This window comes from Grammomys surdaster, unplaced genomic scaffold, assembly GCF_004785775.1.
Source record: "Grammomys surdaster isolate TR1022 unplaced genomic scaffold, NIH_TR_1.0 170, whole genome shotgun sequence".
NCBI lineage: Eukaryota > Metazoa > Chordata > Mammalia > Rodentia > Muridae > Grammomys > Grammomys surdaster.
This window is the reverse complement of record NW_021604618.1, coordinates 16,701,867-16,718,525: the sequence shown is the minus strand read 5'-3', so window position 1 is coordinate 16,718,525 and position 16,659 is coordinate 16,701,867. Positions and strand designations below refer to the sequence as shown.

The following is a 16,659-nucleotide window of genomic DNA, read 5'->3' as shown; positions in this document are numbered from 1 at the left end:
AAATGCTTCACACAGCATTCTGCTTCCTGCTCTTGTTTCTGCACACGCCCAGATGTGCAGACCAGTCATTGGGACAGGTTGACAGAGTGAGACACATATAAACAATACTAAAAGAAAGTGATAGGTACGAGGGGAGAAAGTGTGCTGGTGTGAGCACCTTTTGTTTCTTTTGTGTGTTTGATGAGATGGAATCTTGTGCAGCCTAGACTGGCAGGAACTTTCGTTCCTTTTATCAGTACTGAACATATGGGCACGCACTGGCTCAGACAGCAACTCCCTATTTCTTTTGACAGAGATTTCTCTCTCCCACATCCCACCCCCAACCCCAGTTCTAGGGATTGAACCCAGAAGTTTGGCATGCTAAGCAGAACATATATGACCAAACTACAGGCCCAGCCTTGACAGTTATTTTAATGTTTATTGTTGGAGACTTAGATTTTTTTTCTTTCATTAATAATCCTTATAAACATTTATGCTTATTTTTCAGATTTTTAAATTTAAAATCTTAATTTTAGAAATAAATTATTAGCTTATAATAATGATTATTAAATGTAGTTTCTTCCATCTTATTTTTATTAAAATGTAGAATGGAATAGTGTTTTTAGAATACAAGTCATTCCATGGTTTTCATACTTTGTCTTATTGTTTTCAGATCATCATATATCATTATATATAAGAAGACTAGCTAATGTTCAATCTAAGTATCGTATCTGTTGGAGTTACTCATTGTTGTATATCATACTTCTCTTTTAGGCACGATTGGAATTAGAATTGAAAAAGACACCAAAACTAAGAAAATTCTGGAACTTGATTAAAAAGAATGATGAGAAGATGGACCCAGAAACAAGAGAGCAGTATGTGGGAAAGCTTTCTTCCACATTAGGCTTTGGGTCATGACACTGATTTATTGCTTGCTTTTACGTAGTACTGAATCCAAATACGTTATCAGCAAATGCTTTCACTTAGATTGATATGAGTATTTTACAGAGATCTGCAGTGTGTGCCTGGAGGCCAGAGATTAGAGTTAGGTGTCTCTCTAGTGTTCTCTCCCTTGTTTTTTGAGTAGGTCTTTCACTGAATTTGTAGCCACTGCCCCCTGGATCCTCCTGTGCCTCCCAACACTGATATTACAGATAGATGCACAGCCCCATGCCAGACTTTTGACATGGCAGCTAGGTCTTCGAGCTCATTGTACAAGCACATTGCCCATTGATGCGTCTCTCCAGCCCCTAAGTAGATTTTTAACTACTCACCGTACTTTGTATTTCTAGTAGGGCTTACATGATCATTTGCAGGTATCTATAACTTGATGCTTTATTAGTTGATGGCTAATTCAGGGAGCAGTAGGAACTTAACTTTTAAACTTATGTTTAAGTCTCTGGCCATTGTAATCCTCTCCCTGTATTTGCTACCTAATTTAACTACATTAGGGTTTTTTGTTTGTTTGTTTGTTTTTAGGATAGACTCACTCTGTAGACCAGGCTGGCCTTGAACTCATAGAGTTCCTAGACTCACTCTGTAGACCAGGCTGGCCTTGAACTCATAGAGTTCCTCCTGCTTTTGCTTTCCAAGTACAGAGATTAAAGGCACATGCCACTATGCCTAGTTAAACATGAGATTTTTAAAATGTTATGTGTGTGAGTGTTTTGCCTGTATGGATACAAGTATGCCACATGCATGCATTGCCATGAAGGCCAGAAGAGTGCATCCCATCTCCTGCAGCCGGAGCTACAGATGGTTGTAAACCACCACGTAGGTTCTTGGAACTAAACCCTGGTCCTCTGGAAGAGCAGCAAGTGCTCTTAACTGCTAAGTCATCTCTCCAGTCCCTAAACATTAGACTTGTAAGGCTATTAACAGTATAGATAAAATTTTGAAATGTCCTATGCTGCCCTGACCCCTGAATTTAGGTAGAAACTTAAAATAACTGGAAGAGATCCTTAGCAGGCAAATCAGGCCAGTGATGAGGCTGTTCCTTTCTTCCTGTGAATTTATGAGGGAGACACTGTGTGCTCAATATCAAAGACAACATTTGACCAGCTCAGTGTTTAAATTTGCTTTTTATAACTATTTCAGAAATAATTGGGTTATTGTTTGATTCTTAGGGCCTACCAAGAAAGAAGGTTTCTCTCCCAGCTCATCCAGAAGTTCATCTCCGTGTTGAAGTCCATCCCACTCTCTGGTAACTGGCCACCTTTCCTCTGCTCACTGTGTATTATTATGTAGTTGCCCTCCTGGAGTTTACTCCCATCTTCTCTAAACACCGCTACTAGAATGATTGAAAACTCTAATAACCGACGTGTGTCCTTTCCATTTCCTGTGTATTGCCGGCCTGAGAGTTGGTTCTGCCTGGAAGGGTTATTAAAGCACTAGCACAGTTATTGAGATGTTTGTTTCGTTAGTAAATGTTTGTATTTCCTTCCAGGTCTGAGTTCTCTGCAGGAGGCTGGGGACAGTAGTGCATTAGGTGTTTATGATCTCATTTGCTACCTTATAATACAGCACTGAATGTGTTTTCCCATGATATGAGTTTGCTGATAGGATCAGAAGAGCTTTTGAGATAGTTAGCTATGACGTAAGATAGGTGACGCCCATCTTTTATATACCATATGTCCTTTATAGATCACGTTTTTAAGTTAGCATACAAAGTGATGGGTCTCATGGACTGTTTGTTTATACTTTATTCTCATCTGTCTCCCTCCCTCCGTCACTGCCCTCTCATTCTGTCCCTCATTCCTCCTGTCCCTAGCTTCTGATCCATCTTCCTCCCACATGTACCCTCCCTCAGATCTCATGTCCTATGTATTTAGTTAGCCCCATCCCTCCAAAGACTCATGATTACATGTATGTATGCGCACATGTATGTATGTGTTTATGTGTGTATGTAGGTGTGTATGTATGTATATATGTATACAAGTTTAAACTTAGGTTCTACACATGAGAGAAAACATGGTATTTGTCTTCCTTGTCTGCATCCTGGCTTATTTCCCATAAGAACTTCTAGGTTTATCCATTTTCTTGCAGATGTTGTGATGGCTTTTTTCCTTTTGCCCAAATACATTTCTTTTGTGCATATTTATTATATTTTCTTCCTCCATTCATCTGTTGATGGGTATTATTGGTTGCATTTCTTAGTTGTTGTGAACAGTGCATTTGTAAGTGAACATGCATTTGTAAGTATGTCAGCAGTGAGCCTTACAGGTCCTTTGGATATGTGTCCAGGACTGGATAAGTTATGGTAGTTCTCGTTGTAGTCTTGAGAAACCTCCACACTGACTTCCATAGTGGCCATAGCAGTGTACATGTTCTTTAAGTACTGGTTTGTTTGTTTGTTTGTTTGGTACCACGTCCAGCATGGCTCTAGGATCTAACCTGACTGGGGTGGCAAGGGAATGAAGACAAGACAGTCACATGGACACATAGTGAAGCTGGAGTCGGGTGGACTCGGCTCTCTGATGGAGAAGCCACAGTACCCAGAAGCTCATTGTATTTTTATATACAGTTGAACAAGGAGGCAGGGGTTATGGTATATAATTGAATCAAGGAGTCAGGTTTAACTGATCTCAGTAAGAACAATCTCGGGGTGTGTATGAGGGTGCAGTCTTTACGTTGTAAACATCCAGGAAGTAAAGACCTGAGGAAAACTTTACCATGCTTCTTAGCCTCACCAGGGAAGACTTTGCATTGCATGAAGCTGAGGTGTGGGAGTCCTTGATGCAGCTGTGCCCATGTCAGCAAGACACACTCACTGGGGTTCCATTTTGTGTATTTATAGCACTCACTATCTAGCCCAGGCTAGCCCAGAACTTGTGCTTCTCTTGCTATATCACCCAGAGTGCTGAGAGTGTATGAGCCAGCCTACCTGGTTTCATTCATAATAGCCTTTTAGCATAGAATAAGGTCAGAAATCCATGTTCTAATTCTCCATCCTCAGTGCTTGCTTTTTCTCTTCCTCAGTTTATACTTAGAAAATGAATATCTGGAGGAGACGTTTAATATCTCTTCTGGATATTAAGTTGTATTGTTTTAGCATCTGGGTAGTAGGTATGCCAGCTGGAAAAGTCTGCAAGGAAAACTACAGTTAACATTTTCATACAGTAGATAGAAACTTCCAGATTTCTGTAACATTTGACCTTCTGTTTTCCAGCGCATTACAGATAAATAAATGCATTCTAAAGCATTTGTGGAATGTTTTTTAGATGGTACTGGGTTAGTTACTGCTTAGAGTCTGAGCTAAGCAGTGGGTAAAAAAATTGTGTGTCAATTGAAACAATGTTGACACCATGATTTTAGAGAGTAAGTGGTGGGCCATTTCCTGGTATTAAGATAAAACAAAAACTTACATCCTGAAAGTATTTTATTTCTCCAAGCTGTAATTATTTTCAAGTGAATTTGAAAAAAAAAAGTGCATTGTGTTCATGAATACCATAAGTGTTAGGATTCTTTAAAAATTTATATTTTTCAATATACCATTGACATTTTCAAGTCAAAGTTCATACATTCATTCTAAGCCAATATAATCCCCTTTTATGATTAAAAAAAAAAAAATCCATGCATCGACAGTGGAAGAATTCTTTCTTTGGTGTCTATAGTTAGCTGTATACATCAGGGTGTGTGTGTGTGTGTGTGTGTGTGTGTGTGTGTGTGTGTGTGTGTGATGAATAAGTACAATCACATGCAGGCATGTACATGTGTTTGTTTATTCATGAGAATATTAAGACTGGAGAGATGGCTCATTAGGTCGAGCATGGGACCCAGATTGTGTTCCTAATACACACATGGCACCTCATCTTCTGTAACTGGGTCTGGAGGATCTGGCATCTTCTGTCCTCTGCAGGCCGTGGTGGACATACATACATGCACACTCATACACACCACATAAATTTAAACCTATAAAATAATTTATTCATCATTTTTGCATATCAAATTAATAAAACACACTTCTGACCAGATCTAAATATTTCATTTCCTCATATTAGTAAAACTAAATGGTGACCTACTTTTGAAAAAAATACGAGATTCTTATTCTAAGTCATAGTTCAGCTACAAAGAACAAGACAAATAATTTTGTTTAAATTATGAAATAGCTGTCAGTTTTAAGAAATAGCACATAAAATGGCATGGTAAAATTTTAACATGTTTCTCTCATGTCTAGACCCTGTCACTATGGACAAAGTTCATTACTGTGAAAGATTCATCGAACTTATGATTGATCTAGAGGTAAGAAATATGTAGCGACTTGCTGTATATTCTTCAGTAGTCTAAGGTGAAGCTGTGACTACATCTGAAATACTTGAAATGGCCCTTGGTCTTCTTCTATTTCAAGCTTTTATATAGACAAGTAAGTCTCAGGGTTTGATTCCTTGAGGTTTTGTACTAACTGTCCTATTGGCATGGGTTGTTACTGACTTTTAGAATTATGATTTTTAAATAAGATTTCATACAGTTAGGTGGGAAGTTCTTATGGGAAGTTCAGATTCAAAATTGATGTAGTTCAGAGTAATCCATTTCCTTCTCCTCCCTAATGTAGGAAATGGAAAGAAATCGTATCCCTTAGCTTGAGATGAGTGTTAAAACTATCAGACTAACAATCATTCATAAGAATTTTGTTCATGTATTTACTCTACCAGTGACAAATTTATATGCTCTCACTGTGTCAGACTGAGTGACTGTTAGATGACGTCACTGATTAGGTGAGTAGTTATCTAACCGGCAGTCTCAGTTTCTCCTCTCTGTCTGTCTTACTGCCGTCAGGGAGGTAGGCACGGGACATGGAAAAGAGGTTTGCTTTTACAGTTAAACATGCAACGTGTATTCAAGTTTCATGTAGATTTTGTGTAAAAACTACTAAATGAAGACAGGCAGTGAGTGATGGTGCACGCCTTTAATTCCACCACTCGGAAGACAAAGGGGGAGGCTAATCTCTGAGTTCAAGGCCAACCTGGTCTATGGAGGGAATTCCAGGGCATCCATGTCTACACAGAGAAAACCTGTCTTGAAAAACCAAACTAATCAACCAGCCAACCAACCAACCAAACAAAAAAGCTCAACTAGTAGACGAGATGGTCTGTGAGACTCTTCCATCATCCTTTTTAAAAGAAACCACTGAATGTTTCTTATTTTAATTTGTTTACAGCGTGGATGAGACTATTTGTTTTATATACCATGTGTCTTTGAGCAGTCGGGAGGGTGTTTTGTGATGAGATAGTTGATTTTGTCTCTAGCTCCAGGGAATACATGAAAACGGAACGCTTTGTGCTTATCTTTCCCAGGCTCTGCTCCCCACAAGGCGCTGGTTTAACACCATCCTGGATGACTCCCACCTTTTGGTTCACTGTTACCTTTCCAGTCTTGTTCACAGAGAAGAGGATGGCCATCTGTTTTCCCAAGTGAGCCCAGTGGATCGGACATATTTAATGTTGTAATCTCTTAAGTTGGTCTTTTTTTTGCCATGCAGCTGGGAGTACCAAGGCATAAAGCAAAGAAAAAGTCTTAAATATGGACCTGGATGCTGTAAATTCCTGGTCATTTTAAAGTAAAAACCAGACTGTATAAACTGAATACATACTTGAATGTACATACAGCTCTAGTAATTACCTAGCTTGTGTGTTAACTGTATGTCCCTTTATTATTGAACTAAATTATGACTTGGGAAGTGTAGTGCCATGTTTTCACATATTTCACTTGTGTGTGCATAATCACTGTGGGATATAACAGGTGATAAGCATTGACTGCCAGTGAGTCGTACCCCAGTGCCATGTCTCACATCTGCCTGTGACAGTAGTGACAGGCAGTTGATAGTGTGGGACTTAGGGTAGGAAGGCAGATGTTCTTTACAGCTTTGGGGAGGAAAGAAACGCGTTGATATTTCACATTTCCTGTATTGTCAAGTTAAAGAAAATGTCTAACACATTTGTAAGTGTGTTATCCAGTGACAGTGAATCGGAGATGCAGGTCTTATGTGTGTGACTGCTCTATCTGTCTTACTAAGCACTTCCTTTGTTTTCATTCAGAAAAACACTTCTGCCAAGTGATTGGCCGTATATATTAAACTCTTAGTAATTGACTATAATGTGTCACGGGTTAGAGTAAAAATATAAATATTTAAGTGACCAGTGCCAGAATATTCCATGTGCAGAAAGCAAGGCCTCTTCATATACGATGTAAGCCTAAGAAGGTTGGGTGGCATGGAGCACCATAGAGGGATAAGTAACACACTCCTGTAGTTTGCTTTTCCATTGCTGTGTTTCTGAAAGCAGCTTGGGGTGGAAAGCATCTGCTTGGCTTAAACTTTCAAGTCACAGTCCATCCTTAGAGCTTAAGCAGGAAATCAACATGGCGCCACGGGGAAAGGCTGGGTGGCTTGCTTTATGGTTCATGCTTAGCTTTTTTAAAGAGCGTAAACCCATGTTCCTAGGGATGTCAATCACCAGCCAGGACAGTCTATCACTGACCGGGCCACAGGACAGTGTAATGTGAAAAATTGGGATTACAGTTGATATTCTCGTATTTTATTTTCACATAACTTAAATATGTTTGGATATGCTCTCAAGTATTTGCTGTGTAGTGCTACATTCTAAAATTTTCAACCCCTGAGAAACACATAGACCTTTTATTATTTTTAATAAATAGTGTTTTATACTTTCTTGGTCTCATGTTCACATGGTTTATTAATTTAAATGAATCCTTCCAGCTTTTAGACATGCTGAAGTTCTATACTGGCTTTGAAATTAACGACCAGACTGGGAATGCTCTGACAGAGAACGAGATGACCACGATTCACTATGACAGAATTACATCTCTGCAGGTAAATAAATGCAGTATACCATTCTTCCTGTTCCTTGTTGAGTCAGCCAGGAACTTAGGTCTTGTAATATGCAAATAAATATGGTACTCATATTGTTTCAACCTCAAATTTTTAAATGTTTTTTATTTGATGAATTTATGAAATAAGTGACATTCATAGTCCGTCTGAAACCTGTGAATCTATGTGCTGGTATTTGAGTCTCTAAAATCTGAGTTAGTGACACTGTTATTTCATGCACGTTTTATATTAGAGGGCCTGGGGTCCTTGTATTCACAGAGTGGCTGTCTATTCATTTACTCTTGGTTGGTTGGACAACCCTTGCCAGGATTTATCTTTCCAAAGATCCAAACAACAGTAGAGAAAGAATATACTGTATTTTCAGGTTCTTCCTCTGTACGATCTCCAGTACAGTGCCCTTGGGGCTTTCTTTTAGAACTCATTGCCTCGTTTTGGACAATATAATGCCATTTGGGGGTGGGGGTGGTTTTCTTTCTACTCATGCCAAGGAAGCTACATGCATGCCATTTTCATGTCAACTTTGTGAGGGCCACAGAAAGCTGGGATGTAGCTCTGATAGAGTGTTTCCTTATCATGGACAAACTAGGTTCAATCCCCAGCAGTGGCAGGGAGGAGGCAGTAACAAGATTCTGTTGTCGCTTTCCTGCCAGAACAATTTCTGCCTTCTCTATTGCATGACAGACATACCTCCAGTTTAATGAGGCAGGGATCATATGGGAGATAAACATAAGAAGGAGTGGGAAATATTTATTCATTTATTTACTTATTATTGAAGTCACAATTCAAATGGATTTAATAGACGTCTATGAAGCATTCACCCAAACACTAAAGTTCACACATTTGTCTCAGCAGCTCATGGAACTGTTTTCAAAATATTTCACATATTAAGAAAAAAGGCAAGCCTCAATAAATATGTGAAAGTGAAATAATACAGTGAGTTTTACCTGACCATAATGGGATAAAGCTAGAGAGCAGCAGCAAGGGAAATGAAAGGATACAAACTCATGGAGACTAAACAACGTTCAGTTGAACGTACTCGCCCTGTGTGGCCTAGGAGTTGCCGGTGCACAGGCATTCATTGTTGCTTTGCTTTCCCAGAGAGCTGCTTTCGCACACTTCCCAGAACTCTATGACTTTGCCCTCTCCAATGTGGCAGAAGTGGATGCCCGGGATTCCTTGGTCAAGTTTTTTGGGCCTCTCAGGTAAGACGACATGAAAAGAACAGCATTCTCTCCTAGGGTCTTGCTGTAGACTTTTCTTTCTTTCTTCTCTAGCACTGCATGCTGTGTGATGGTCCTTTGTTAACCTCACGACCAATGTGTATCTCTAGCAGTTTGGAATTCTTGACTCACTTATACATCTTTTCCACAGGAAGTGGTGAAAGGATGTTTAATAACTTAGGCCATTATCCTTTGAGCAGAACATTAACCTGGCCAAATCTCACTAACCTGGCCAAATCTCACTAACCATAATCAGCATATAATTGAAAGCAATAAAGCTTCATGTTTGATATTAGAGATATGACCTAGGAAAATTTCGTGTTCTTAAGTTATATCAATAATACTATCTAGTACGTATCTACTTATTTTGGGGAAAACAATAGTAGTTAGTCGTTTATTCACTTCCTTATTTACTCTGTACTTAAACTATCCATGGATCTTCAAAGTATCTGCAAGGTGCACGACTATTGGTTCTTATTGTACTGCCTTTTGATTACTTTTCTATTGAATTTTCAGTGCATTACACAGTCAGTCTCAAAAGCTGTTTCTTTGGCCTGGAAAAAACTAAGGTTGAAAATAGATTAGCAGTTCTGGAGTTCGGAATAGAGAAGAAGAGGTTGATATAAATTGGCATTAGAGAAAGAGAAAACATTTTGTGTTATGAAAGGAAAATGCTACTAATAAAAGACAAAAGAAGCATAATTTATTCTTTCATATAACAAATTATATGCAAAATGTATTCTTCGCATTTTGTTATATCCATTCTAAAAGTGTCTCTTTGAGAGTTCAGTGATGGCAACTTTTTCAGTAGGCACATTTTCTGTTTCAGTGAAGTTGTTCTTAAGTGAACCTGACTTTGGGTAGTCCGCATGTGGGAGTGAGGATGGAGGAACTGCAGGAGGTGCTGGGCAATTCCTCACCTCTGCTGGGGTACAGTCTGTCAGTGGGTTTCAGTACCATGAAAGGTTTAACAGAAAATACTTCAAAAGTTTTAATTCCTGTTTTTAATTTTTGTTGTTGTTTTGGTTTCGTTTGTTTGTTTGTTTTGCTGCCCTGCCATATGTTTACTTTTTAAAATATCAATAGGAAAACATGGTTCTAGGGTAAAGGTAATTGATCTGAATAGAATCTTCTCCATTCTGCAGTTCAAACACGCTCCACCAGGTGGCATCATACCTCTGCCTCTTGCCAACACTCCCTAAAAATGAAGACACAACTTTTGATAAAGAATTTCTTCTAGAATTGCTGGTAAATATTAATATTTAACTGTCTCATAATTTCTCCTGTGGCTTTTCTCACCTTTCTGATTCACTCATAATGATATAAGCAGTACTGATTTCTAGAGTTCAGGCTCAGCATTTTGCCTCTTGTCTTTGGAATTAGTTGACTTTTGGTGGGGTAGATCAGGCTTGGTTTTTTTTTTTTTTTTTTTTTTCATGTCTGTGCTTTCTTTTCTTACATATCTCAAACCTTTAAGTTCCATTGTAACAGGAAGTCACTGTGGTACTGAGCAGCTTCTGTGTCACATGCACTCATGCTCTGGGGATTCAAAGCTGACTTTCAAAACTGTTCCTTTTTTGAAAGGGGACTACAGTTAGACACAGACAGTGCATGTGAATAACCGTGGTCATGTGTTATTTTAAAGGCAGTTATTCAAAAAATAATGTTTTCAGTATTAGGTCATAGCCTTCATACTGTAAATTCAGTAACTTAGAAATACAGTAAATTATTCCTATGTAGCTTAAGAATTCTAAGCAATTTTTCAGTCAGCTTTGGTAATGAGAGGATTTATTCTCTAAACTAATTAATTTTTCTTTTTAGAAATGTTTTTGTTGAGTGTGGTGACTTTTTTACTATTGTTGCTGTTGCTGTAGCTGTTGTTTTGGGTTTTTTGGGTTGGGTTTTGGTTTGCTTCGTAAAAAAATGCACAACTGCACAGTAGTTAAAATTGGGAGTGAAAAACTCATCCATGTGGGCTTCTCCTGTGCCTAGAGTAAACACTGTATACTCTTCACCTGGACCCCTTAGAGCTCTCAGAAGACTTATCTATTAGAGGTAACTATTAATGAAGCATATTTTATTGTTAAGAATTTAGAACTGTCTAGGTCACAAGTGAAGGTAGAAATGTCGCACAGTGATAGAGAATGCTTACTTATTCAATATATTGAATATTATACGTTGATTCCCAGCACCGCAGGACCAAAGAGTGAAGTAATTCCATAACTTCTACAAAATCCTTTTAGTAATGTCTTCATTTCACCTTGTTTGCGGATTTGGTCCACTGCGTAGAGTAGGGACACCCTCTTCCTTTCAGTACAGCACTTTCTGAAACAGATGACTGTTTATGTCGCTAGCTAATGATTCCCTAAGTGTTGACAGTTTCCACCTTTACAGATAATGGTTCTCTCTCTCTCTCTGACTCTCTCTCTCTCTCTCTCTCTCTCTCTCTCTCTCTCTCTCTCTCTCTCTCTGTCTCTGTGTGTTGGTGTGTGTGGGTGCCCATATGTGAACATTTAACCAGAACCAGAAACTGGTTATTTAATTGTGTGTGCTTATGGCTGCCCGGTTAACCTCCAAAGCCAACACTCTGATGAGTGTGCACTGCCTTCATACTGCCCTCGGTTTTTCTCAGTCTTCCTATTTTTCTAATAAAACAAAACAAAAGGATTTAAAATGTATTTTTTTTCTCCTTTAAGATTAAGTAGCTTTTCACCTAGTTCAGATATTTACATTGCTAAACAAAACAAATAAATAAGTAACTAAATCAATAGGCATATGTATCTGTTGATTTTCCTTACACATATTGAGCCGTGCTAGGCATGTCGCTCTGGGGTTAACTTTCCAAGCTTGTATTTTTACTGCGTGGTGGAAAGCATAGTCCCTCCTTGTAGGAAAGATGATAACAATATGCTAAATTTGGGCAGCAGAGACAAACCATTTGTACCAGGTGTTTAAAGCTCAGTGACAGGTGTTTGAGTGTCATTTGGGGAGAAAGCCTTGGGAGCGTTCTAAATTAGTTCCAGTATGGAAACTCCTTTTTTTTTATTTGCATGTTTGCTCTGAGTATGTGTCTTAGATTTCTATCTTTGCCTGTCCTCCTACAAGTCACTTGTCACTGTCTGTAACTGCAAACACTTCCTAAAAATTCCCTGGGCTCTTTTATGACAAGAAAATCTCTTTTGAGTCAGGCTGTTGGTACCAATACTAACTTTTAATGAACAAAAGAAATACAAACCTTTCCCGGGGATTTTTCTCATAGAAAAGCCTTGTGTCGTTTCACATTGTTAATTAGAAATCACTGTTTCTGTGTGAGATGCACTACTGGGATATCAAGCTTGTGTAGAGATTATTAATAAGGGGGAAGTACAGCTCACCCAGTCTCTCATTTACAGTAGAGAAGATCAGACCCGGGGTTAATAAGCTTTCTCAGATCATGGGAGCTTCTTAGACGAAACATGAAAATGAAATCCAGGACTCACAACTTCTATTTGGGGAGTTTGGTTTTTTACATAGATGCTACAGTTCTTATGCCAGGGTGTTTGATACAGTTTTACAGAGTTCCTTCTCATCACTGTAGAACCCTGATTAGAGACTGACACTTTGCCCGTTTTAGTAAAAGGAAGCAGAGTCAGAAGCTTATAGTAGCTTCCTTATAAGGAGGAGCTGGGATTCGGCTCACTTCATTTGGGTGATACCTTGTTTTTTATGATTTATGAGGGAAAACAAAGGGGAAGAATCAAGTCTTATCAAACTGCCACAGAGACTGAAGCCCAGGAATTTCTCACTCCATGCCTAATGGCAGTAAAGGCAGGCTCTCTCCTGTTGACTCTGAGTGACCCTGGTGTCATTCATGTTCTACTGTAACTCCTGTTACTGTTTCCTCCCCTTAGGTGTCTCGCCATGAACGCCGCATCTCTCAAATTCAGCAGTTGAATCAGATGCCTCTGTATCCAACTGAGAAGATTATATGGGATGAAAACATTGTCCCTACTGAGTACTATTCTGGGGAAGGTAGGTAAGGAATACAGAGCTCACGTGTGACGTGAACTGAAGTTGATCACACGTAGTTGAAATGCACGCGTGTCTCCTCTATACAGTAGGCTACTGTTCTGTGCGCTGTGGACTTAGAACCTAGGGAAGAGTGAGGATTTTGAATACTTAGCAAAAGGATTTATATTAAATTAAATATATCTTAGGATGTGTTTCCCTGTATAAAATATGATTATTAAGCCACAGTGCTGTTTCTGAGGAGGCTGAAGAATGCAGAAAGTGGCTGGGCGGTGGTGGCGCACGCCTTTAATCCCAGCACTTGGGAGGCAGAGGCAGGTGGATTTCTGAGTTCAAGGCCAGCCTGGTCTACAGTGTGAGTTCAGGACAGCCAGGGCTATACAGAGAAACCCTGTCTCAGAAGAAAAAAAAAAAAAAAGAATACAGAAAGTGTAACTTTGATTGATCACTGTGATAGGTAGGCTGTTTGATAGACATGCCCTTCAAAAGCTCTGTTAGAGCCTTTTTAAAGTCCTTTATGAAGTCAGGTACTGATGAACAACAACAAAAACAAACAAACAAGCAAACAAACAAACATCACAAATGCTTAGAGGTACTTCCCAAGTGTCTGTACTAGCTGTTGAGCCTGTACCTTTGATTGAAAACTACCTGATTTTGAAGATGAGAACTCGACTCAAATGTATCAGTAGTATGGTACTAGTGATGTCTTTAAAGTAGTCACAATTATTTTGATGGTTACCAGTCCAAGAATTTCCTGGAATTCCTCCTGAAATCCACCTGCAAAAAGTGTGTACAATTGGAAACCATTATGTTAAGCAGCATAAGCCAGAGTCAGAAAGACAAGCATGGCTTATTCTTCTCTGTATACAGAACATGGAAATGAAATTATATGTAGCTGTGTGTGTGTGTGTGTGTGTGTGTGTGTGTGTGTGTGTGTGTGAGAGAGAGAGAGAGAGAGAGAGAGAGAGAGAGAGAGAGAGAGACCAGGAGACAGGAGGAAGAGATTGTAAGGAAGGTGAGAAATAGGGTAGTGGGATTCATGTAATACAGCAGAGGTTGGTCTGTCTAGGGAAGGAAGAGAACTAGCTGGGCCAGGAAGGAGTACTAGGAAACAAAGGGAGGACACCTAATGAGAACAAGGTGTGAACATATACACGGAGATGCCACGAGGAACTCATTCCTGTCTGTGTAGCCATTTGTAATTCAAGTGAGGGTTGCAAGGTGCTAACAGGTTTTTGGGTTTTTTAATGAAAATGGGACAACTTTCCTTCAGCCTATGCCTGAGAGGCAGCGACTCAGTGTAAGTCAGTGTTTGCTAATAAAAACAATGTGATAATTTGGCACATCAATTCTTGTCTCTAAGTTCTCTTATTACTGCTGTGGTGCTGTAGCTAATGTATAAAAACGTGATTTGTCAGGCATCTTTGGAGTTCTCTTTAGGCAACATATCATCATCATATTTCCTTTTATGTGGTATGTTTTGCCACAGGGTGAGTTTATGCTACTGTTATGCACTTCACAATTTGGATAGCTTGAATTGGGTGCAAGAGGAAGGAGTCTTTAAGCTGCTAACATTCTTTAAGCATCTTTGGAAACATTTAAGAAGCACTGCTGGCCTGTGAAATGCTGCTATGTAGATTACTTGTATGAACAGTTGTATCTAAACATCAGTTATCACAAGATAGCCTGTGTAGCCTGTGCAAATGGAAATGCGGAGGTGTGTCTGCTCCACAGACATTAGTAGCTGCTTTTCCAGCTGCTGGTGTGTTTTGTATATAGACCAGATGGCTGATTAAAAGGATAGTGCAGTCATCGATGCTGTTTTCTTTTCCAGGCTGTCTTGCTCTTCCAAAGTTGAATTTGCAGTTTTTAACTCTACATGACTATCTCCTGAGGAACTTTAATCTCTTCCGCTTAGAATCAACTTACGAAATTAGACAAGACATCGAGGACAGTGTCAGCAGAATGAAGCCATGGTCAGTAAAGTGATGCCATCTGTAATGCAGAAATGTGTGTGCAGTATCTGATATACCGTGATAGGAAAATCAGTGTGCTTAGCAATGTGAAGATACCTACCAAAGGTACCCATTATTTGAGGATTTTTATAATGTGAATTCTCTTCACACAGAAGTGCTAAAATATAAAATATGTAATTGAGTACCTTGGAGGTGTGGCAGGGGACCTAGAGAGAAGGGAGAAGAGGTCATGTTACGCAGGGAAGGGGAGAAATCAGTAGATATCAGTAACAGGGTGAAGAGGGGCCAGCAGTCCTGGACCAGGGCAGGTTGAACTTCATTGGTCTTGGGCGAGGTTTATCAGACAGGGGTGCTGTTCTAACCACTCTCCCCATGACTAGCTAGAAGTGTGAGTCAGTGCCCAGTGACCTGCAGGGCTGAGGATATTGCAGAATCTGTGAGGAGCACATTGGAATGGAAGGTTCACTTAGGAGTCTACTTACTTGAGAATGTTTTCAGTTCAAACTTAACTCTCCGTCTCCTGGCTTTATCTGGAGAGGTTCTTTAAGAAAATTCTTTTGTTCTAACTATGGTAGACAGAGTTGTATTATGAGATTTGTAAAGGTTAATTTTGGAATTTTACCCATGAGTAACTTTGGGTAAATTCTTTTTATTCACTGTTTCTAAGTAGATGGTTAGAAACAAGTGATTGCAAATGAGCCAGCTTTATTTGTGAAGTGAATCATTACCCGTCAGGCATAGCAGATACACACACATAGTGATCCTGACTGTCTGGAAAGCCTGACAGTGTGTGGAGTCTGAACCTCTGTAGGTGTTCCCCAGCCTTCTCGCTTCCCTCACTACAGAGAGCGACCACAGGCTCTGTGGTTATGATCTATTTTGCACTTCCATATTTCATTTTATAATCAGTTCTATTTTTTTAATTATTATGTGAGAAGTTATTCTGGATGAGACTGTAAAACCCAGTACAAAGTATTTTTGACTTAATAATCAGTTGCATCAGTAAGTAGGCTAGGATTGTGAAATTTGTACATCCACTGGCTGTTCATCCCTGCCCACAGCTTTGCTGAAATTATTGCCCATTGTTCGGACCCTGTGGGAGCACTTGATCCAGAAACTCCTTTACAATTTATGGTTACCTTGCACTTATGTGTCTAGATTTAGAGCCTAATTTTGGCCATTTTGCAAAATAGGGATTTATTAACTCCCACTTAAGTAAATAGAATTCACTTGTACATTTAATTTAAATGTCAAGCATACTTACAAAGAAAACAAACAATTACTCATGGTTTTTATTCTCTATTAATAGAGGATTTTTTAATTTCTCTCTTATTTTTTTTTTATTGGAAGATGAAAGAAAATGTTAACTTTTGGAGTTAATTTGTTCATATTTGAAATAATAAATCCTTCTAAAATCCTTCTAAAGTTTTCACACTGATGCCCAGGAAGGGATTTCTGCAGGGGCAGGTCCACACCACAAGGGCGGAAAGAAGCCCAAGAACGCTTGCCCATTACATGGTTTAGGTCATGTTTCCCATGACTAAAGCCACTGGGACAGCAGTACAAGATGATGTGCTTCCACATGGCAGAAGTCTGTCCTTAATGCTTTATGTTTCAGTTCTGTAAGAAA

General features: G+C 39.2%; 1 protein-coding gene across 2 annotated transcripts in view; it reads left to right on the top strand.

Moving 5' to 3' along the window:
* Aqr (aquarius intron-binding spliceosomal factor) overlaps nucleotides 1-16,659 on the top strand; it is a 71,762-nt gene that overhangs the window by 18,692 nt on the left and 36,411 nt on the right. For both annotated transcript variants that reach the window (XM_028766908.1, XM_028766907.1), the window contains exons 8-16: nucleotides 754-854; nucleotides 2,106-2,182; nucleotides 5,156-5,220; nucleotides 6,273-6,389; nucleotides 7,694-7,807; nucleotides 8,924-9,027; nucleotides 10,191-10,293; nucleotides 12,936-13,056; nucleotides 14,888-15,029. In XM_028766908.1, the coding sequence (XP_028622741.1) occupies nucleotides 754-854; nucleotides 2,106-2,182; nucleotides 5,156-5,220; nucleotides 6,273-6,389; nucleotides 7,694-7,807; nucleotides 8,924-9,027; nucleotides 10,191-10,293; nucleotides 12,936-13,056; nucleotides 14,888-15,029 (944 nt within the window). The remainder of the gene's footprint in view (nucleotides 1-753; nucleotides 855-2,105; nucleotides 2,183-5,155; nucleotides 5,221-6,272; nucleotides 6,390-7,693; nucleotides 7,808-8,923; nucleotides 9,028-10,190; nucleotides 10,294-12,935; nucleotides 13,057-14,887; nucleotides 15,030-16,659) is intronic.